Source organism: Heterocephalus glaber, unplaced genomic scaffold (genome assembly GCF_053883595.1).
Source record: "Heterocephalus glaber isolate CG9 unplaced genomic scaffold, H.glaber_assembly_v1.0 deba00000470, whole genome shotgun sequence".
Lineage (NCBI taxonomy): Eukaryota > Metazoa > Chordata > Mammalia > Rodentia > Bathyergidae > Heterocephalus > Heterocephalus glaber.
Genome location: NW_028258145.1, coordinates 18,569,257 through 18,593,861, shown reverse-complemented (window position 1 = coordinate 18,593,861; position 24,605 = coordinate 18,569,257). Strand labels below are relative to the sequence as shown.

Genomic DNA, 24,605 nt, shown 5'->3' with positions numbered 1-24,605 from the left:
TGTGGCTCGGTGAAGACTTTAAGAGGCAGGTCAGTGACCTAAAACTTGCTCCAGAAATCCACACACAGAACTTCAGTCTTTCCTGCCAACTCTTCAATGGCCACCCAAGGCAAGATGATCAGTGAATGAAGTTTGACAGGTGTTAAAACGTTATGTGATGAGTGAGGGAGCTACATTTCCAGCACTTGAGACAGACATCACTGACCAGAGCATTCCAGTCACTAGGTGACAGGCAAACATTTAAAAACTAGAAGATGAGGTAAAAGAAAGAAGCCAACTGAGTCCAATCCTGAGAGATGATGAAACCCCAGGCTTCATCTACACTCCCATAGCAATTCTGACACATTTTGCTGCCTTGTCCCACTACAGTTGGTCCCACCAGTGGACTCAGCTGAAGTCCTGGTGCTGGCCTTGCTCACAGGCCAGTCCTGCCAGACACTGTGCTCAGCAGCAGGGACAGGATCTCGTGAGTTTCAGAATTTAGTACAAGTCCTAACTTTAGACGTGGAATATCATCCACAGTTCATGGGATCTCATGCTGATACCTGACTTAAAGTGCTGAGTAAGCCCTGGATATCCACTGGTGATCCACTTGCCTTGGTCTCATTTGAATCCACAGTCTTGGATATGCACAGTCTTGTTCCCTCTCTGCCTGCTCCCCTCTTCCATGGTGGCCCTGCCCTGATATTGGCTTGGACCTGATCTGAAGCCCTACTCTCTCCAGGGAGCTGTTTTCCCACCTTGCAAGTGGAGCTGATTACATACAGGCAGATATCACATACACATGACTGCATGGCTTCCACAGGCTTGGCCATGCTCTGCACTGGTTACTCATTACACTTAGTTATATTTTATGCAGTGATCATGTGCCTAAGTCATGGCTTTTGTGCTTTGTACTTCCAACTACATTATGACCTTCTTATGCAGTTGAGTCACCTTCCTTCAGCCTGTTTGTCTCACGCATCCTATCTCCCTTCCTTGCCCACCCATCCCAGGGAGGCTAAGCTTTCTTCCTAACTCACTCCTGTGACTAACCAAAACATAACTCAAAGTAGCATGAACAAAAGTAGCAAAGGAAATAAAAAGAGCCATTTGTGCACCTAGAGATACATCCGAATTTGCTATAAGCTATTCAGCTCAATTTGATCCATGGGCAAGGATTCAACAAAATACAAGGAATCACTGACCTACTCACCACTATGGCAACAACCTATAATTCTCCATCAGCCTCAGCAGGAGTTATCCCAAGCAGAGATAAACTTCAGATGTTACTTTTCCACACCTTACTCCTCACTTCTAGTTGACATCTTCATTATGCAACACATACTATGAAGTGATTAAACCAAGACCAGTGTGTCACCTTTGGCCACACATGAGAATCTACCTAGAACCTATTAAAACTTGTAGCTCAAACCAACTAGAGTTGAAGCACCTAGAACAGAAGGGTGAAGCTCTAGGGCTCAGAAGTTATGAAAGCTCCCCAGGTGATTGAAATGCAACCAAAGTTCACAGCCCCTATCCAAGGTGGAGCAGACAACAGCCTCTGATCAGTTGTCCTACACCCTTCCTCCATAACTTGGAGGGAGGTGGAGTAACTGCCAAAATAATAATAATACTCAAGAAAAGAAATTAAATGAATACTGCTCACCTGAAGAATTGGATGTGAACAAAGTCTCTGAGAGCAACCAAAGTGCCAAGTTCAGGGGCTCTGAAGATCAGGTCCAGGCAGTGATGTGGGTGAACACAGGAGAGACCCCTAGGGAAGCAAGGTAACTCTGGTAATGTCATGTAGAGTCTCACATCCCTAGAGAAGATTTGCAACCCACTATACAGCCTCAGGAGGGGTGGCTCAGTATGAAGGAAGCTCCTCACTGACAGCCCCCAGACTCAAGCCTGTCAGTTAATGACTGTGATATCTTGTGTACTTCTTATAAAGCATAAGAATAAAAATAAAAGGGATGCTCCATAGAGTACACAAATCAGAAGTACACAACTCAATTAATTATCACACACTGAATAAGCACATATAACAACCACAGAGATCAAGAAAGAGAACACTAGTCAAACCACTTTTAACTTATTTGTCTTACTCACTTTATTGCTAGGACAAATTACCTGACACCCACAAATTTATTTTGGAGGAAAAATTTATTTTGGCTCACATTTCAGTCCATAATTGGCTGGTTCCAATGCAGGACACCATGACACAAGGGCATGGCAGAGGAATAGCTCCTCATGTATGGCAGCCAGGAAAAAAGGGGAGTCACAAAAGGAGCCAGGAAGGGAGATCTAACTTTACAGGTCATACCCATACTGAGCCTCCTTTTCTGACCAGCCCCTAGCAGCAAGTCAGCTATAATCCCCCCATAATCCAATCACCTTCCAAAAATCCCACCTATGATTACATTAGCGTTTAGGGAGACATTTAGATATAAACCATAACAATATTCTAAGCATCATCCCTGCACTAGGAGCTATGAGGGGGTTCACAGATGATGTTACAGAAGGTTTCAGGAGTAAGAAACCTCACAGTCTAGGTAGAGCAATCCATCAACAACTTGTACCTCCAATAGCTATCCAACTTTATAATAAATGCCCTTCGGGTAATAAGTAATGTGTAGTGGATGAAAATCATTTTATTCAAAGAATTCCCATAAGGGAACTGTCTTATGTGTAGATTTATTCTAAATGGCAGGACTATATTTAGGAAAGCTTCTCTGAATACACCCATTGAGGCCATGGCTTAGAAAATGACTTAGAATCAAACTGATGTCTGAATAGTTTTACAAACCAGACAAACAGGAATTGGGGAACTTGGAAAGAAGTAAAGATGGGGGATGAGAATGGAGTGGGAAAGAGGGCAAAGAAATATGACAGAAAGCTGGCTATGCAGGAAGGTGGCCAGCAAGAAATTATCAGTGACAGGGTAAGTGAATGATATTTAGGAACAGGGATAGCTAATATCCCAATTAAGGTTACTAATGTAGCCCTCTCCTCATTGCCTCCATAAAATATTCTACATTTTTAATGCTTTGTGATGTTTTAGGGGGAGAGCAAGGGAAGATGCTGAGTTCTACAGCTAGATAAGCACAGAGCAGAAGGAATGGGACAGCCACAGTCACAGGAAATGAAATTGAAGAAGGGTGATGTTCAGATCTGAGTGCTGAGTCACAACCCCAGGAATTCACAGAAATCATGTGGAAGTTATTGAATTTCCTCCAGGATGGCCTGCATAGTGTTAAGACAGAGTTACTCATGTCCCGCAGCTTAAGAGCTATCAGCCAACAACTGTCATAGTCACCCCAACCACCCATCATCTCAATGCATCTGAAATGCATGCCATACACTCTAACTACAAGAAGTTTAGAGTACACAAAATGTTACATACACAAATATTTCAAGGCCTGTTTGTGATGCAAAGGCACTGAAATTCCCCCTATCATCTCAGCCTCTGCTTGGATTAATCTTTCATTTCACACTACACAAAAATATAAGTTTGTGGTTTTTCACTTATGAGGATCCCTGGTTTTTTTGCCATCCCAGAATTCCTCTTACAGGCAAATGTTGGAGCCTCATGTGGCCCACCCTGTGCATATCATCTGAGTGTGTTCCTCATAGACTTCCCCTCAATCCACAGCATGATCCAATTCTGAAAGGTGAACAGAAAACCCATGCAGCTCAACAGAGCACATTTCCCAGTGTGTTGAGCAGGTTTCTAGATGTGTGTGACCAGCATCAGCTACTACTTCTATTGAGCCAGACTGAAATTTGCATTAAAAGAATGTCACATGCACCTGTGGAGGAGGAAAACAAATCTAAGGCAGCAGCATTTATTTTTGTTTGACAGAGAGGTTATGGTTTGAAATTCAGCTGACTAAAATGTATGCTGTTTTCCAGCAAATAAAAATAGCAAAATGTGAGCTATAAGTAGAAGGAGGAGAATGAAGAGGAGGAGGATGTGGAGGAGGACAAAGGGAGAAGGAAGACAGGAGGAAGAACAGAGGAGAGGAGGGTAATAGGAAGAGGTGAGGAGGAAGGGATAAGAAGGAAAGAAAAGACCTGTTCGAATGGCCTTTTCTATTTAAGGCTATAACAGACCAATGAGAAGCAAATTTGGCTCAGTTTTAGTAAGGTTATTGTAGTGGATGCACTGTTTATACTGGAAAAACTTCCTTTATGTAGTTATGGGAAGCCAGGCACCCAAGAAGAAAGTCTGAATTACCATTTTTCAGACATTATTCAGGGACAGAGTGGACATTACTAAATACAAATCAGAGACATGCATGGGAGCCTCTCTGGTACATCATGAAAGAACTACAAGTCCATACATGTGACACTAATTAGCTGAGAGTCCTTTAGCTCAATTCAGATAGAAAACACAAATAGGCAAAGTTTAGCTTTTTTAGTGTTAATAGCCCTGAACTTTGGAAGGCAGTGGCCATCAGTTCTTAGTATTAGTGGAACTCTACCCTTGTCCTGATAGCTGCAACCAGCAGCTACCACTGGCCATGGGGACTCTTCTGGTGACCAGAAATGGCAGCTCCTCCCAACAATTCTCTTTTGATTTCCATTGTGTTTCAGCTGCCAGCCTCCTTCAGTGTTACCTCCCCCAGCTGTTGGCAGTTTCTGGCACCATGTCCCTTCAGTATTACAAGCTTTTCAGTTCAGCCTGTCTACCCAATATAGAAATAATTAATAGGCAAAAATATGCCAGGAAGACAAAGTTTTATTAAGATTTATGCTGCAGCTTAAGGGGGAACAGTACATAGACTGACTCACTAAGGATATAGAAGGTTGCCTATATAAGAAAATAAAGTGGGGTGACACATATGCAGTGTCAGACTTTCTGTTTAGCTATGAGTAGGGAAGGGGCTTCTCACATACCTGATTGAGAACAGCTGTATAGAGGAGTCATCCAGAGAGGTTGTAACATGGAGTCATCTGGGATGGAGCTATGACTGAAGTTTGCTAGAGCCACGGCAAATGTCTCCTAAGTGACATAGGGTGTCTGATGCAGCCATGACCATCTGTGAGACATCTGAAGACGCTTCAGAGAAAAAAAATAAAAAGTACCTCTAGGGAGAACATTGGACCCTTCTCTCCTGTCTCACATGCACAAATACGATCCTTTACAAAGGGCAGTCCTGAAAAAATAAATCATATAGGAAAATCAAATTGTTCTGTAGTTGTCTTAAAGGAGAAAATTAAGTGGACTACAAACTGCTTGTTTACAAAGTAAATCACAATTGATGAGATTCCAGAGCTTTGTGAGCAACCAGTAGATTAATTCTTCATTTCCTTGAGTGCAGGCACAAGACAGAGCTTAGTATGCTATTTGCTGGGCCAAGCAATGACTAACAGGAGTATGACAGGCAAAAATTTAAAGTCATCCCCTCCAAAACAAAGTTCTGTTCAGTCACATAGGCACTGCTGTGAAGAGATTTTTGTGATTGTGGTTAAATTTCCAACTCAGTTAACCTTAAGATTTAGAAAATTTCTGGATAGATCTAATCTAAACATATTAGCACTTTAAATCATAGATATTTCTCCTCAGAAAAAAAGAAAAGAAGGAGAAGTCATGAAAATAGAAATGTAAGAAAGATGCAGTGCATCATTACTGCTTTGAAGATAGAGGAAACTACATGAGAAATATTGTGAACAGGCCCCAAGAGCTGAGGGCAACTCCCTGATGCCAAGCAAGAGAATGGAAACCTTAGACCTACAATGGAAAGGGACTGATGCTGCCAACAAGCTGGCAGAGCCTGAAGAATATTCTTCCCAGAAGTTCCAGATAAGAGCCCAGCCCAGCCAACACCTTGACATTGGCCTCCTGACACTTTCTGCAAAGAACCTAGCCAACCCCACATAACTTCTGACCTACAGAATTATGGAACAGTAAATGAGTGGGTTTTTTAAGCCACTAAGTCTGCAACAATTTTTTACACAGCAGTGGAAAGTAATTCAAGGAGTCCCCACCCCCCACCGCAGTGGAAGATGATAGCTCCCCGATAACAGACCTCACCTAAGCATCCTTTAAATCACTAATGAAAAGTTCACCTTGGTCAATATTGTAAGGTGGGACAGTTTGTCTTATATAACCCAAGATTTCCAATTCTAGACTCCCTTATTCATTTTTGGTGGCTTTCATGCTACTACATTTCTTTTCCTTTAGCACAAACTTTCAGTCAGGCTAAGGTAAAAATCATGTCATATAACCCTCCCAGGGAATTTGGGCTTTGAGACCAAACCTTAGCCAAAGAGTTTGAATTGAAAAGTACAAAATTTGCAGGGCTTGTATATCTGAATGGCATAAAAAAATAACTATATCTCCATACAAATGACAGATTTTGAAGAAATATGGTTGAACCTGGCACCTGATAATAGAGTAACAATAAAACCTAGGCATGCCATATCCCAGTGTCACTCTTCAACATGTTAGATGTCAAGTTTGTCAAATGCGAAGCATAAATGCTTTTAAGTAAAATATGCTCAGAGAGCCAAAATAGAGGAGGTAATATGCAAGATTCCTAATAAGATTCTTACTCAATTGACAAACCCTATTTCACCCTATTAATTTCATTGATTTTACTTTCAGAATGGAACAAAGACCCCCAAATGTTTAAAATACTTTTGACTTGATTGAAAGGAAAAGATCAAACTGCTGAGAAAAATACATCCAAAGGGAAAATTGATTTTTCTCTCCAGTGTGTATCAAATCCATTAGTGTAACTTGATGAAAGTTTCCAAGAAAGATGTACTTTCTGAAACTTTCATGATGCTCATTGGATTTTGTTTGCCAGTACTCAAGGTGACCACATATTATCAGTTGTCTTACCTTGTTTTGTTTTGTTTTGTTTTTTGGTACTGGGGATCGAACTCAGGTCCTTGCGCTTGCAAGGCAGGCGGCGGAACTACTGAGCTAAATCCCTGGCCCCTGTCTTACCTTGAAAACTGTCTTACTTCCAAAAATTTGCATACTATCAGGAAGAAAAAGAATATTGTGTAACATCTCTTTCATTCATTAATTTACTTATTCAAGCAATACATACATGTTAAGGATACATGTACATTCACAGTCATTTTTAAGGCATCTATATTATTTGGGGAAATAGAAATGTAAAGTCAATCTTTATACTCAACTTTTGCATTTTATAACCAACCAGCTAATGTTCTTTCCACCCAAAGTTGGTGGTGGGGTGAAAAGAGTACAGGTTTTGAAAATCAGAAAAATCTATATCCAAGTCATGACCATTCAAGTAAGCTTCATGGATGCCTTAAACTGTCTCAGATTTCCCGCTAATAAAATTCAATGCAGATATTCTATGAAAATAAATGAAATGGTGTATATAATATGTTCAGTGCTTCAAAGTACATGCTAAGGGGGGAGTCAGGCAATATTAATAACTATAAGTGTAATCATTTTAGTACCAAGAATACTAAAAAAGCAAAACAGAGTGGTCAAGGAATGTTTGATATTAATGTGGGCTTGAGTCATGTGGGCATCCACAAAAGAAGGGTGCAGCATAAGGAGGAGGCATGCCAGTCCTTGACATGAGCACAGGGTCAGAGGAGAGAGGGAGGGTGGTCAGGGCAGAGAGTGGAGGGCTCGAGTAGAGGAGTTGGAAATTCAAGTCAGGCTGGAGCTCAGTGCTCCTTGGATTGCTAAAGCCCTAAACGACATTTGGGACTCAAGGCCAGTGGCATCAGCACAGCCTTCTAGAAGGAAGGTATCTTTAGTTACATCTTTTTTCAGTATTTGTATAAGTTCCCAACCATGATCATCAAATGCATTAGGCTAAAAGGAGAATAATTTTTTATAATCCCCAGGGTGATGAACTGAAGCTTACAAGATACCATCAATTCAACAAAGACAAATGTAAATTCCTAAACTTGGATCTAAACACTCACCTGCACAACAGGCTAGAGTAAGAAGAGGGCTGTGCAGAAAAGTTCCAGAAGTTTTAGTGGGCAAAGAACTCACTGTGGGTTGTGGCTCCCATCTTCAATGACATCAACAGAAACATAATATTGAAGGTTGAAAAATGATTACTCTGTTTTCTTTTTAATAAACATTTATTTGACCACATATGTTGTGTTTAAATTTAAGCCTCACATTTCAAGAAGAAAAAACTACAAATTGGAACATACACAGAAAGATTTTTAGATCTGAAGAAACTCAATTATATACTTACAGGATGAATCAATAGAGGAAAAAGCAAACTGTATTTGTAAGATTGTGTAGAAAATGGAACTCAGAAAAAAAAGCTTGCAATCGGGGTGAGTAAAGTATGGTCTGGAGATAAGTTAGTCTAGCTGTTGTGAATATTTAAACAGTGGCTTTATATAATATATAAGAGCACATATAATAAAATATATGCATATGAATATCCAATGGATTGTGCTTCTAGCATTTGAAAGGCAAATATTCTATCCCAATCCTATACCCACTGAACCCACAAAACAATTTGTGAACACATAAATCAGCTCATTGAGTAATGAAAAGAAGAAATCATAACTGTTCTGTGAAAGAAACACCTTTTTGTCATACAGTATTTCCTAAGTTGCTCTTTCTTAAGGCCAAGCTCCCTCCCTTCAGATGAACCTGTAAGGCAAAGAACTGCTTAGTGATAATCCCAGATCTAGCCCTTCCTCACCAGGTGTCTTCCCAATCATCCAAGATGATTGATTGAAAGGATTTCATATATCTGAGGATAACCCACAATCATATTGCGAGATCAACATTGTCAATTAAAATATGTGATGATCTTTCCAAACCTCTTTTTCCCTTTTTTAGTCCTCTTCCCCCAAGCAGACCCCCAACACAAACAGAGGCAAGCACAGAATGTGTCACATTTTCTTTGATTCCCAAGGGCCCCCAATTGGTGGCAAGGATATGCCCGCCCTCTTCCTAGGCAGGTCTGGGACCTTGTCAGGCTCTCTTTGTCAGAAATGGCCTGTGCTGCTAAGATGCTTCCAAGAGAGTAAATGTTATGAACTAATTTATAAGATGAATACAGCTGAAAAAGGGCTTGATGTACTCTGTAACCGTGTTTCATCTACATTGGAGGGCTCACTATCCGAAACCCAAAGTTGGGAAGCTCTTTCTCATTCCTCAACTAAAATGAAGACCTTGAGTCTGGGCTCCAGTTCTTTTGGCCTTTCTATCTCTGTTCATCCAATAGATAAAAGCCTTTGTCGCCTTACAAAACAGGGATCCCACACAGCTTTGGCTATTACACATAGAATAATGAGAAACAACACGAGGTATGAAGTCCGAACTTACACTTGTCAGGAAATGTTTACTTGTTCTCCTCAGGTCACACCAAGCAAGGACACTAAAATCACATGACTAAACAGATAAACAGAAACGACAAACTGAAGAGCCAAACCATACTAAAACAGAGGCTGATGTTTTTGCAAAGCTCATAAGCTCACCTTATGGAGCGAAGCCTATAAAAACAAATGACACCCACATAACCACCCCCCCCCACTCCCGTAGAAGAGCAGAAAGTCAAGATTAAGCCAAGGCTGTGGATGGACATTTAGGGATCCCTGAACCTCATGAAATGCAGAAGTCAGGCTGATATCCATAGCTGCTTACCAGAAAGAGTCATATTTTGGCTAGGTTCAAAAAGTCAATCCAGGTTTTTCTTTCTTTGTTCTCAATAATACAGACACTGCAGAAAACATTTGAGGTTTGCTCTGATCCTTGCATTGCTTCTTTCTTAGCAGTTACTTTGTTCATAACACAGTTCCAAGAACTTAGGAGTTTTCAGAAGATACTGGTTCAGTGAGATACCCAGAAAGAACACTGAAACATTCTTCCAACAACGATTTCTGGAAGGGATTAAAAAGTCCTGGAATCTGTACTCCATTCCTTTTTCTTGGAAAAACAATACCAACAATATATAGACATCATTTCCAAAAATAACAATACAATAAAAACAACAAAAAAGATCACTTCCAGTCACAATAATAAAACACTACCATCAACCAAACTTTCTAACATTATGTGCATACATAGTATAAGGAGAACAAGTAAACATTTGTCACCTGAGGAAAATCAAACACCTTTCCTAACAAATGTAAACCTGAAATTTATGCCTTCTACTGTTTCTGATTATTCTGATTCTGATTTTCTGTTCCTACTAAACATAACATCTCGCTTAAAACTCCACAACAATCCTATTTTACACATGAAGAAACTGGAACAGAAATGTTAAAGTGACTTGTCCAAAATCAAATCAATAATAAATAGAGGAGCAAGCCCTATACTTAGCCTCTACGAACTACTGGCTTTCTAATATTTATACCACCTCATCCCAGTACAGACTCTTTCTTGTAGCCTCTTCCTCTAAGCCATACTTTCTGTTCTCCAATGTTCCACTTTCATCTTAGGTCCTATTTCTCCCCCACAATGCCAGGACTTTTCCTTAAGCACCCCTGCCATTTGCTGGCACTAAGTGATATCCGAATTCATTCTCAATTGTTGACAGCTGCATCTGACCTCTCCTCTCTCAGCCACTAGTGCTCTTGCCTGCAGTAACTCTTGCCTCAAGCCTTTTCCTGCTCAGAGTTTCCGGCTCACAGCCTAGAGCAAATATGTTTAGACTCAACATGACCACTCCTTCACACCCACTGAGCACACCCTTTCACATCAGGATTTCTAAAAATTGCACTTTGCCATTTACCATGGCTTATTAACCCCCTGCTGTCTACATCACAGACAGACATTTTAACATGGCCTACACTTACTCAGAGTGCCCTCTTTCCCCTTTGCTATACCTCTTTAACCCTTCTAGTCACTCCTTTCTTCAGTGTATTCAGAACCTGCTTTTATTTCACTTTGTCCTTGCACTTGCTTAAGATTTTCACATAATATATTTTTTAAAATTAAGATATAATATGACCTGTCATAGTTATGATGAACAAATATTTTTAAAAGATAGCATGCTATGCTAGTGCAGTTATGGTAAACAGCAGGTTTTTACATAAAATGCTGCTGGTTGTGTTTTTACAAAAACAATGACATGAGCCAGGCATGGTAGTGCATGCCTATAATCCCAGCACTCAGGAGGCTGAGGCAGGAGCATTGCTATGAATTTGAGGCCAGTCTGGCCTACATAGTGAGTGCAAGGCCAGCTTGAACTACATAGTGAGACTCTATCTCAAAAAAACAAAAACAACAAAAAAAAATAATATGACCTTCTGGATTGTCTATGTAAATTGAGTCTTATTAAAATCAAGACTATGTTGTGCTCACATCAGCAGCACATATACTAAAATTGGAACCATACAGAGAAGATTAGCATGGCCCCTGTGCAAGGATGACATGCAAATTCGTGAAGCATTCCATATTTAAAAAAAAAAAATCAAGTCTATGCAAATTTGTGTCTGCAAATGATTTTCTATTAAGATTCATACTATTTCACTTGATAATATAAATTTTACGAGTCTATACCAGGCAAGTAATTAGATAATCCCCTCTGATCTGGTCCCTGCCCCTTTATGTCTACCCAAATCCACACATTTATTAAGGCCTAGATCAATTTCCTCCACCTCCATGAAACTTTAAGGCTGCAATGAGCTCTCTGTTTTGTCAATTTCTAATTTACTTTATGTTTTTACATCTCATGCCTGCTGTTGCTCATAATTAATTTATTCAAATTTAACAAAATTTTATGATGCAATGGGCTGAAGTTATATTAACATTGGAAAGACAAACAATAAGACAAGAACTATAATCTTGATAGATCACCTCCTCATTGTTCTTTCTTATTGGACTTGGGTCCTCTCAAAGACAATGACCAAGGACTATTTAATTTTATTTTGGAAGTATCTAACACAGGGATTTGCAAAACTGGAATATACATTCAGCTACTTCACATCTTGCTGAGAGATTCATTTAATGATACAATGTGGTGTTATCAATCCAGAATCCTTAATCTAAAAGGTTCCTCATGGTAGGAACATCAACTGAGATTGTCCCTAGCTTGGATAGTCAGATTTTGATGGATGAATAATTTGGGATGAACTAAATCTCAGTGTGAACATTAATCAATCTATACTACTTATGTCTGACACAAAAAGAAAATGAACTTTCCCTAAGGAAAAAAATTGATGCTAAGAATCAATTATCCTATCTGAGCTTCAATAGCCCTATCTATAAAATACAGATAATATTTCCATAGGTCTTTGATAAATGGTATGTTTTCCTATTATTATTTGTAATGTAATTATATTTTAGGTAGAAATATATTTTCTGTAACAGTGTATAAAATATATATCTACCCTATTATTATTTGTGATATAACTGCATTTTTAAAAAATATATTTTCTGTAGAAGTATATAATATATATATACATATATATGTGTGTGTGTGTGTGTGTGTGTGTGTATATATATATATATATATATATATATATATATATATTGGACCAATGTACTACCACTCCCACCGCAGAGGATGAGGCTTCTGGGTCGAAATGCCACCACTCCCAGTGCAGAGGAGGAGGCTTCTGGGCCACCGTAGCACTGCTCCCACCACAGAGGAGGTGAGCCATGCTGGCACCAGCAGCACCCCCCGACCCCCTGTCAAAATGAGAAGACATGTAATAAGCCTCAAAACCAAACTTGCAGATCACCTACAGCAACCCCAAAGGGAAACAAGATGGAACATTCTGATACTAAACCACCTGGACTCCCTGAACTAGCAACAAAAGAGGATCTGGAAAAAATGAAATCAGAAATAATTTCTCAGATAACAGCAGAGGTTGTGCCCATAGTGCAAGACATGATTAATAAATCTGGAGAGGAGCTGAGGAACATGATGGAATCCCAACATAAGAAACAAATGGAATCCATAAAACAGATGGAAACAGATTTCCAGGAAACTAAAAACTCCATTGAAAGGCTACACAGCAGAATGAGCCAATGTGAGGACAGAATTTCAAATATAGAAGATAAGAGTGCAATTAATGACCAGGAAAAGAAAAATTGCTTTAAAATTTTAAGAAACCATGAGAAATCAATCCAGCAGCTGCCAGATGATGCAAAGAAGAATAACATAAGATTGATTGGAGTCAATGAAGAAACAAGAGAGAGTGCAGAGGACATAAAAACTATTCACAGAAGTAATGGCAGAAAACTTTCCAAGCAGGGGAAAACAACTTGACATAGAGATAAGTGAGGCATATAGGACTCCAAATAGCCTTGACCACAAAAAAATCTACACATAGGCATATAATTCTTAAGATTCCAGAAACCCAACAGAAGAACAAAGTTCTACAAGTACTTAGAGAAAAGAAGCAAATCACATACAACAGAAAGCCCATCAGAATCACAGGAGACTTCTCAATGTAAACCCTCAGAGCAAGAAGAGCTTGAGTGACATATTCCAAGCCCTAAAAGAAAACAGCCTCCAACCCAGACTGATGTACCCTGCAAAGCTATCTTTCAAAATTGGTGGAGAAATAAGATACTTTTATGACAAAGAATACCTTAGGAACTTCATGAATATCAAACCAGCACTCCAAAAAATTTTACACAATATCCTAGGAAAAGACGATGAGGATCACAACCACAGGAAGCCCAGCAGAATGAATGCATCCAGTGTGACAGGAAATTAAAGGTAAAGGGGGAGAATCCAACAAAAAGAAAAAGTCATGACAATGATAAGTCAATATGTATCAGTTATAATCATCAATGTTAATGGTCTCAATTTACCAATCAAAAGAAATAGACTGGCAGAATGGGTCAAGAAGCAAGATCCAACAGTATGCTGCATATGAGAAACACACTTAATTCAAAAAGAAACTCATAGACTGAAAGTTAAAGGGTGGAAAACAATGCTCCATGCAACAGGAATCCCCCCAAAAAAGCAGATCAAGTGGATTTCAAACAAGCACTGATTAAAAGAGATAAGAAAGGACACTATATCCTTGTAAAGGGAACAATCCAAGAGGAAGAAATGACAATCATAAATACCTATGCATCAAACACTAGTGTCCCCAATGATATAAAACAAATACTAACAGACATGAAAAATCATATAAGCACTAATACAATCATAGTGGGGAACCTCAATACCCCACTGTCACAAATAGATAGATCAACTACACAAAAAATAAGCAACGAAATACTAGAACTCAATCAAACTCTGAAGAAATGAACTTAACAGATATTTACAGAGTGTTCCACCCCACAAAATCAGAATACACATTCTTTTCAGCTGTACATGGGTCAGTCTCCAAAATAGACCACATACTCGCTCATGGAACATATTTAAGTAAATGCAAAGAAATTGAAGTTATCCCCTGTATATTATCAGACGATAATGTGATGAAACTGGAGATAAATAGCAAAAGAAACCACAAGAATTTCATAAACACATGGAAATTGAAGAACACACTTCTGAATAAGCAATGAGTGACAGAGGAAATTAAGGAAGAAATCAGACAGTTCCTTCAATTAAATGACAATGACAATACAACATACCGGAATCTATGGGACACAATGAAAGCAGTCTAACGAGGGAAATTCATAGCAGTGAATACTCATATTAGGAAAACAGAGTGAGCCCAATTAAACAACCTGGTGCTGAACCTCAAGCTTCTAGAAAAAGAAGAACAGGACAAACCCAAAGTTCATAGAAAGGAGGACTTATAAAGATCAGAGCAGAAATCAATGCAATGGCGACTAAGAGAACAATACAAAAAATTAATGAAGCCAAGAGTTGGTTCTTCAAAAGAATAAACAAAATTGACAAACCCTTAGCCAACCTTATCAGAAAAAGGAAAGAAAAGGTCCAAATCCATGCAATTAGGAATGAAAAAGGTGGAATTCCAACAGGCCCAGCAGAAAACCAGAGGATCACCAATACCTACTTCAAGAACCTATACAACAATAAGATGAAAAACATAGAAGAAATGGACAGATTCCTAGATATGTGTGAATTACCAAAGTTGAATGAAGATGACCTAAAAATTCTAAGCGACCCAATATAAATCAATGAAATTGAAAACATAATTAAAAACTTACCAACTAAGAAAAGCCCAGGCCCTGATGGCTTCACCACTGAATTCTACAAGACATTTAGAGAGGAACTACTGCCACTACTGTTTAAACTCTTCAATGAAATTGAAAGGGAAGCAATACTCCCAAATTCATTCCTGAAAGCAAGCATCACCTTGATCCCCAAAGCAAAGAAAGACCCAACCGAAAAATAGAACTATAGGCCAATCTCACTAATGAACATAGATGCAAAAATCCTTAATAAGGTACTGGCAAATAGAATGCAAAAGATCATCAAGAAGATCATACACCCTGACCAAGTGGGATTCCTCACAGGGATGCAGGGATGGTTCAACATACACAAATCAATAAATGTAATACACTATATTCATAGAAAATGTACATATATATGTATATACATGTGTGTATATATATATATTTCTAGCATCAATTTTTTCCCTTAACAAAGGAAACACATTGTAAACAGTCTCTTTATTAAATCCTCCTTGAAATATCCTGATCTTAGACAAGAGATTTAATAAGGAGATTGTTTACAAATAATGTGTTTCCTTTGTTAATTGGCATATTTTCTTGTAAATAGCTGTTAATGTCCTTAGATTAACAAGGGACAAAGAGAAGAGCCAGGAAGGTGTGGAGACCACATTCAGAGGAACAGTGAAGCCAGCTCATGATGGCCTCAAAATAATAGGGCCTGGGAATAAACATTCAGCCTCACTCTATTTCATCTCTAATTCCCTGCTAGCCACCCCCATTGGCCAAATGCAGTACAATGCCTCCTCCTGGGGACACAAGAGCCTGCAGAGGACAGGATTCATAGCAGACACCCTCCCCAGGCAGAGAACAAGGCAGGGAAGTGTGAAAAAAGGTGAACAATGAGCTTGGTAGAGCAACTCCCACAAGTACTGAGAGTCATCAGGTATCACAGGTTTCACATAGAGAATAGAACTAGTAAATAGTCAAAGGTTAATTCTATAAAGGAATATGAAACTGAAAATGAGAAATGTCTAACATATGGAATGTACTAGTAAAATTTATATGTATTTTGTTATTGGGATATTAATGTTTATATTAGCATAAACTGAACCAATATTAACCATTCTTGACATTGATTTTCTTAGCATTAGAAATGTACAAAATGCCCACCAACAAGCCCAAGGCTTTGTCAGCAATGGCATCTACAAAAACAGCATGTTTGCTGTTATTGACACCTTGGAAGAGCTCATATTTTGTTGGAGGATTTCATGGTAAGTGTGTATAGACACCCACAAAGTGTGGTGAGAAAGCACATCAGACCTCAGAAGCAGAATAGCAGCTTTCATCTCATGAACCTCAGAGCCCTCACCAATACAATGCAGAAGTGATATCTGTTCTCCTCACCCAGTGATCCCTCTTGAAGAGACAGTGAGAATCTGTAACAAACCATGAAGTGTTGTGCACACATATGCCTTATATTGTTTTCTCTTTTTTTAGGTATATCAAATCTTCCTAGCTAACTGAAAGCTTCTTGAGAGTAGACATAGTTCATTTTCCAGAGTATCTACTGTAGAACATGCCATATAGTAAATGCTCAGTAAAGTTTTTGGATATGTAAATAGAAGCCAGTACTTTCCCAATATTTAATGAGAATGATTCATGCCATAAGCTCTAACACAGTGGTTTTAATTGGAGAAACTAATATCAAGAGTCAGGGAATGTTCAATAAATGTGGTTATTAATGTGTACCAGAATGTAATGTACAGCAACATGCTCTGTGGAAATCTTTCAAAAAGGAAGACCCATAGAGGTGCAGGTGTATGCACTGGCTCCTGGGAAGAAGAGTACATCAGTCAAGGTCCTGAGAGGAAGCAATGCTTGCTAGCCCAGGTACTCTGAGCAGAGGCACAGGTAAAGGTGCCTAGCCTCCTTCCAGAGGTCTTTTCCCCCAGAGAACCATTCATCCTTCCCAACCAGCCATGCCCTTGCAAGACTTCTTGACATTACCCCTCTCAACCAAGGAGGGCTCTTTTGTTTCTGCCTCTTAAAATTGAAATCTTTTACGGTGTATATAAGCCAGAGGTGACACAATTAAATGAAACTATTTGTCATATAAAATTTACATCAGCAGAAATTAAATGTCAAATAACTTAGGATTGACAGCCTCCACTGAGTCATAAAGACTCTAAATTAGTCTTGTGAAGGGTATTCTCACAGTCCCTAATAAACTCCACTCTGCCTAAGACTTTACTTTCCAAAAATGCCAAAAGCAGAATATCAATGATGAGATTACCATGTTCCTTACAAAAAGTTGAACAGAGATTAAAAGTCATTTTTTACTAACAACATACCTTTCTTAATGCAGGAAAGAAATAATAGAGGATATGGTTTAAAGGAAAGTATGGTGGTAAGGAAACTTGAATATTGTCTCTTTTTAACTGTGTAAAATCACATCACTTCTCTGATTTACAGGTAACAAAACTCTCTAGCCCTAAATGCCTCAGGCACTTATTCTTTGTTAATTGATCTTATTTTCTAAAGCAATTTTAGATGTATAGAATAAATGAACAAAAAGTACAGAGAATTCACATATATCCCCTACCTCCTTCACCTGCCCTTCCAATTAGTCCTATTTTTACATATTACATAATTTAGTACATTTGTTATAACTAATGAATTAGTATTGATAGATTAATACTAACTAAACTTATAGTTTATACAAAGTTAAACAGTTTTATGGGTTTTGACAAATGTCTAATGTCATTTATCTGCCATTATAGCATCATACAGAATTGTTTTACTGCCCTAAAAATGTGAACTTTTGCATGGAGCAAGTTTAGGACTAAGCAAAATAATGGGAAATGTTTGACCTGCAAAACTAGATAAATGTCAGCTTGTAACCAATACATTTCATCTATTCATTTATTCAACATAATACTAAGAATTGGAGACATAGAGATGAATAGGACATAGGTTAGTTCTTTGTTCTATAAGTTCTAGAGTTCATGAAAGGCTTTTGTATACATAATTTATTAAGCTTTTCAAAATATTGTTCTAGACAAGACTTTAGAACAGGTTGGAAAAGTGAAGGAAAACTAATTATGAGGCATAATTTAGTGGGTGGTACTTGGTGAACACATTCTATACCAGCACAGTGCAAAGTGAATGACTTTATTTATTTACTTATTTATTTACAAAGTGAATGAATCACTTATTCATCTCCCTACTTTGGGTCAAATGATGAGAAGTGATGGAAATCTACACCAGAATACAAGGACGATGAGATACACAGATAGTTTGGGTAGGGAGTGTCCCCCAAAGGTCAAATACTTGTTCTCCAGAGTGGCCCAACTGGTAGGAGATGGAAACTGTAAGAGGTGTGGCCAAGTGGGAGGTCTTTAGATCACAGTTAAGGATGCCCTTGAAGAGACCTCAGCCCCTCCTCTTCCTCCTTTCCTCTCCCTGGGTGTGAAGTGAGAGGTTCACTTTGCCATGTGTTGATTCCATAAAGTGCTGCCTCGCTAAAGGCCCAAAGCAATGAGGTTGATCAATCACAAATGGAAACCTCTAAAACCATAAACCAAAACAAAACTTTTCTCTTTTTAGAAATTGATTATTTTAGTTAATTGTAACCTTAATGGAAAAATAGCACAGAGACCAAAGAGGTCAGGCTTGGGTACCATTTACATGTGTCATTTCATAAAGAAAATTACCAAAAATTATTTAGTCTGAGATTTTAAACTTGACTGCTAATACATTGTGAATAGTAATAAAGGGGAATTATCAAGAATATAGCAAAAGTCAGTAAGTTTATATTTAGTTGTGTTCCAGCTGACTTGCCTGTGTATTACCCAGGTGGTGGTTGCATACTCAAGTTGATTCCTTAGCAGAGATGATGAAGACACACACACACACACACACACACACACACACACACACTTAAAATGATCAACATACAGGATCTGAAGCAAGATGACCCAGGAAAAGCTGAAGCCTATCCAAAGAGAACATACAGAATGACAAGTGGACCAAAAGGCAAATCCTCCCAAGGACGGAACCCTAAAGGGAAAAGTATGGGTGATTTCTAGAAAATGAAAAGAAATCACAAAAAGTAATGGGATGGAATATTTAAGAGATCACAAAGGAATGAGAAAAAAATTAAGAAAGGAAAAGGCTTCACAAATCATGGAATGGTTGACAGTGTAAGGTGTTGTGGTAAGGTCAAATGTGACAAAGGCAGAAAAAGAGTCAATTGGATTTGGCTTCAAGGAGGCTGCTGATGCTCCTGTTAAAACAGTTTCAATTGAGTGGAAGGACAGAAGCCAGATTGCTGAATGATGAAGAGTGAGTGAAAGATGTGGATGTTGAGACCGTATGTGCAAATTATGCCTTCAAGGAATTGCGCTGCGAAGAAAAGAGGAAAATTGAAAGTGGCAGCAGAGTGGAGGGAGAGTTGCTCCTAAAATGTAACATTTGAGTCTGTTTATCAACCATAGGAAGGTGGTACAACAGAAAAGCAGAAGAATTAAGAATGTAGTAGAGAGGGGAAAATTGATAGAGCAGTCTTTCAGAACAGAGGATCAAGGGACACAAGTGTAGAAAACTAAAAAAGGAAGATTCTTCTTTTGAAGATGGAGGAAAGTAGTAAGCTCTGCCCACACTAAGAGTCAGACATGTGGAAGGTACAGGTGGCAGAGCCTGGAGCTGATGGTAGCCTCTTACATGCAGGGCCAACCACCCTCTAGAGAAATACTTCACAAATTAAAGGACAATAGTGGGAAAGAAAGTTGTTGAACAAGAAGGGGTCATAGTGTGCAATACACTGTAAATAGTCCCTAACTCTTAAGGCGAAAAAGGGCTAGAAGCAAAAAATAGAAATAAAATTTAAGGCATGATTGTCCAAAATCTTGCAAGACATAGAGATCTCAGAACAGGAGTAGCTTTGAATTAGTTCTAAGCATCACCTGGGACACTGGTGGACCACAGTTTCAGAGTCAGCACTTGGTCCAGCACATGTCTTTGTCAGCATCAGTGACATGCTTAGCAGGGGCAGGCTCACAGTGAGAGGGGAGGCCACCCCTCCATGTGGAATAGGACAACTATGCATCAACTGCATTAAGCAACTATGGATTAATTAGATAACTATGCTCTTTGTGGAATGTACCTGAGTAGGCATGACAACTTCTGTAATCTGGAAGGTAATGGACTCAGAAAGCCGTTCCAGAACTCTTTGCTCTCCCTCTCTCCACTGCTCTGCTTTGTGTATATTCTGCTTGCTATATTCCCAAGGAAACTGCAATGGAATTAAGCCTCATAGATGTAAAAAAGAGATATATAAGAAAGCACAAACTTCTATTTGGGGCTCTTGAGATTGACAGGAGTCACTCGCTGAGCTGCAGGCATCATTAAAAGCTGCTTTTTGCTCCACTCTTCATGTTAAAGAGTTATCTGTGCTGGGGTCCTCACTGTTTCCTGCTTCAGGAAATATTAAGTGAAGTAAATATTAAGTGAAGTAAATCAGATACCCCAACTGAAATACCACATGGATTTTCTTATTTGAAAAACTCAACATATAATACAGTGCAAAATAAAAGATAGATAATAGGACAAAAGAGAAAAAAATTGTTATTCAGCATGGACAATGTATCTAAAAATGTATCTTGATTTAGTATAATTGTCTTATTAGTTTTATATGTTTGTTTTATCTATTAGTCTGCTTGTTAATCTGTATATATGAAAATTAACTTTAGAATGACTTATAAGATAAATAAATGAATAAAATGGAGTGGGAGAAGCCAGGAGTGGTGGTGCACACCTGTAATCCCAGCACTTGGGAGGCTGAGACAAAAGGATCTCCATGAGTTCCAGGCCTGCCTAGGCTACATAGTGAGTTCAAGGCCAGCCTTAACTACATAGCAAGACTTTGTCTCTAAATAAATAAATGAAATGGAGAGGAAGCAAAAATAATTGAGACGTTCTATGTACACATACCAATTCCTTACAATGAATGTAATCATTATGTACTACAAACATGTGCTAATAAAAATTTTTAAAAGAAATTGAAAAAATGGTGAAATAATATTTTTCAGTACTTCCCAATTTATTGTATTCTCAAGTATTATTTCATCACCATTGTTGTCCTCACTGTGATCATCATCATTATATGCCTCCCTTCTTACATTAAATGTAGAGCAAAATAATAGGCACAGTTAATTACTTCCAAGAAGATAAAATACAGGCTCAGGCAATAAGTAGTCTTTTGTAAATTATAGTACATACAAGTACTTACACACACATACATACATACAAAAACACAGATAATCTTGAAAACCAAGACTTTTGTAAACCTTTGTAAACTTTTGTAAACACGGAGAGAGAGAGAGAGAGAGAGAGAGAGAGAGAGAGAGAATTTTGAAAGCCATTACTTTCCAAAGCAAGAGCCAGGTACTTGATGGAGAATTATGTTCTTTCTTATCTAAAAAATATTGACTTTTATCTTCATAACTATCACCTACTGGAAAAGGCCTTATATTTCTAGATAAATAATATATTGGAAAAAGACTGCAGACTATGTCAGAGCTACTAGGTCCCGTCTGACAATTCCAAAAGTTTAAACAGCTGGCACAAAATCTTTCTGGGAGAAGAAAACTGCATCAGACCAGGGGTTGTGGAAAGCTAACAGTCCCTGGTGGAGCCTCCACTTGCAGATTGATGAGAATCAATGCATAAGAATCCTTCATCCCTTGATGGGAAACTGAAGCATGTGTTCTGTGTTGGCTCCCAGAATTCCCAATAGAATTATGCGCCAGTATAAAGGAAATTTGCTTGATAACACAGTCATTGTTAGTTTTCTTTCCTGTCTACTTCCTAGTGTTTCCTGTTATCATCTCCCAAATACTCTGCAGCACTATAATCCTTCCCTCAGGAACTGATTTGGAGGAAATTTTAATAAAGACACTTTGTGACATGAGTTAATCTACAGTAGTCAGTGAAGGGGGAGAGGAAAATGGAGATAGCTCATGGCTAATAGGCGCGATATACTCTACAATAATGAGAAGCAAGGCCATTAGTGCAGAAGAAATTTGGGGTGGCTAGAGTTGTATAAGAACTGCTGTGAGCAACAGATGAGGGTACCAAATGGGCCACATCAGAGGATTGCAGAACTGCACTGAGAACGGAGCTAAAATTAGCATCCACACCTGCACATTCGTATGCTTTCCCCACCTACACAGCACACAGCTATCTGGGAGCCAGAGAAGAGAAGCAGATAGCCGAATGGATCACAAGTAGGGAGAGCATTGGGAAGTTGTAACATAGGGCCCAAGGAGTAAGAAAATCAGGCAGGCTCATGGTAAGAGGGTGACAGAAGTGATACAATGTGGCTCTGGAAAAACAGAAAAATATGACTGGAAGGACAGGGGAGGGAGTAGGAAAGGGACAAGAGTTTTTGTTTTGAAATGGTGAAGTTGTGCATAACATTTAAAATATGGATGTATTAATGGGTGATAAGGACCTAAATATAGTTATGCAAGGAGAGTGCTGTCAATGCCCCAGAACTTAACAACCCAACATACGTGGTGTGATGACCATGAATTATGAATTGAAGCACACAATAGTCTATTATTATCATATATTGGTTCTCATTGAGTCTTCAGAGAAGAGGAAGGTGTCATTTTTTTTCTCTTTCATGTTTTCTTACTCTCCTTGAAAGAGGCCTTGAACCAACCCATTTCTCCCTTCTTTGTCACTTGCAGTTCTCAAAAATAATTGCAGAAAGTACTAGGAATGTAGCATTCTGAAATACAAGGTTATCCAGGAAAGCCTGGGCTTTGTTCCAGTCCCCACTAGAAACAGAATTGTTCATGAATAATTTAGCCTAGCAAATGACATTATTCCCAAGGTTTAAAACCCCGGGTGGGTTGCTTTCTGAGTCCTTCAGCTGAGGTAGAACTGGGGCACATGCAGTTAAGATTCCATCTGCCCTAAAGCAGCTTTCTTGAGCATTGGAAGATGAGCTCCTGATGAATCAGGTTTCTGTTGCTCCTCACTGTCTATCTGTAGGCAGTAAATCCACTTCATATAACTTGTGTGCATGTTCTGTCTCACTGGACTAAGACAAGTTGACAACCAGTGCACAGTGAACTCACTTCACACTCCTCTTTGTCTCCTCCCAAACATAAGGAATTAGAACAATATGCTATGACCCTCTTCTGTACCAACCCAACCATAGCCAAGAAAATAACGATAAGCATTTGAATGTCACTCCATGGAAAGGATTCCTGCAAGAACTCTAAGATTCCTTCTAGCTCTGATTGCCCAATCTGCAGGGAATCACATTCCTCATCAACTAAACATTAAATCTGTGAACTCAAGAGCCACAGCCTGTTCTATTGCCCATAAGCCTGTCTCACTGCTAGATACCCAAAAACTGCTCAGTAAAAACCTATTCCTGGGGTGAGCAAAACATTTTAAATCCCTGGGCTTGCAGAGGTTAAGACCTGCTCAGAATCAGAGGGAATCTGCTCACCACACACATTTTAAACTGAAGATGTTTCCTCTGGCTCCCTCATCCACTTCAGCCTGCAGAGCCTTGAATTAATCAGTGGATGGTGCTGAGGCTGCCCCTGTGGCTTGCTGTAAACAACCACATCACCAGTGCCACAAAGGCACTTCCCTTCCCCCACTAGACTGTGCAACATTTTGTATTGATAAATATTGCTAAAAGAACAAAAATCCCATCGACACCACCCAGGCTGACAAGGCCTTGATTGGTGTGTGTTAATTCTGGGCCCTGGCTCCCCTGTCATTAATTACACAACAATGACACACTCATCTGTGTGACAGAGAGAGAGGGGAGACACATCTTAACAACCTCAGCATGCTTGGCGCTGGGGCCCTGAGAGCCTTTCCAGGGACAATTATAAACACAGAAGCTGCAACGAGTTTATGCAGACTGACATAGAAAATGTGATCTCTGCTCCAAAGGAAAAAATTGTTGATCTTGTATATTCAGCAAACTTACATGGAGGGATGGGGTGATAAACAGCTATCTGAAAAAGTCAGAGGCTGCACTGTTAAAATAATATCACTGTCATTATTATTTGTGACCATTTTCTTAACTATTACACTTTAGAAATTATTTAGTATTTTCATCAAATATCTTACTTAATTCTCTCTGTTATGACAGGAACTCTTTTTTTCCTTATACACAGTGCCTAAGTCAGTCCCATGCACATTGCAGATATTTCATAAATATTTAGTAAATGTACGAATTAATACAAGAATGGTGAAGTTATACCAGTATTATCACTGCATCTCAGATGAAGGAACTGAAGTGCAGGATATTTTAGGAACTTGCTCAGAGTCACACCACTAATAGGAGACAATGTGAAAACTCAGGGTTTATGCCCTCCAGAAACCCATTTTATCTTCTATGGTCACTTGTGGGGAGTTTTGCATGAATGTGACTGTTAAGCTTATGCTGAGGACCTCAATTGCTAGATGGCAGTTGGCTGGGGGACCCCTCAATTCCTTACCACATGGACCTCTGCAAACTGGCAGCTTGCTGAATCAAAGTAAACATACCAAAAAAGCAATA

General features: G+C 38.9%; 1 protein-coding gene and 1 non-coding gene across 2 annotated transcripts in view; both read left to right on the top strand.

Annotated features, from left to right (window-relative positions):
* The first annotated feature begins 2,830 nt into the window (after positions 1 to 2,830).
* Positions 2,831 to 24,605, top strand: part of LOC101700626 (CD2-associated protein) — a 32,629-nt gene continuing 10,854 nt past the window's right edge. The window contains exon 1 of the mRNA XM_004844752.3: positions 2,831 to 2,926. Within this exon, the coding sequence (XP_004844809.2) occupies positions 2,831 to 2,926 (96 nt within the window). The remainder of the gene's footprint in view (positions 2,927 to 24,605) is intronic.
* LOC147829799 (U6 spliceosomal RNA) lies at positions 11,256 to 11,362 on the top strand. The gene has a single exon (XR_015448566.1). It is a non-coding gene; the product is annotated as a U6 spliceosomal RNA (small nuclear RNA).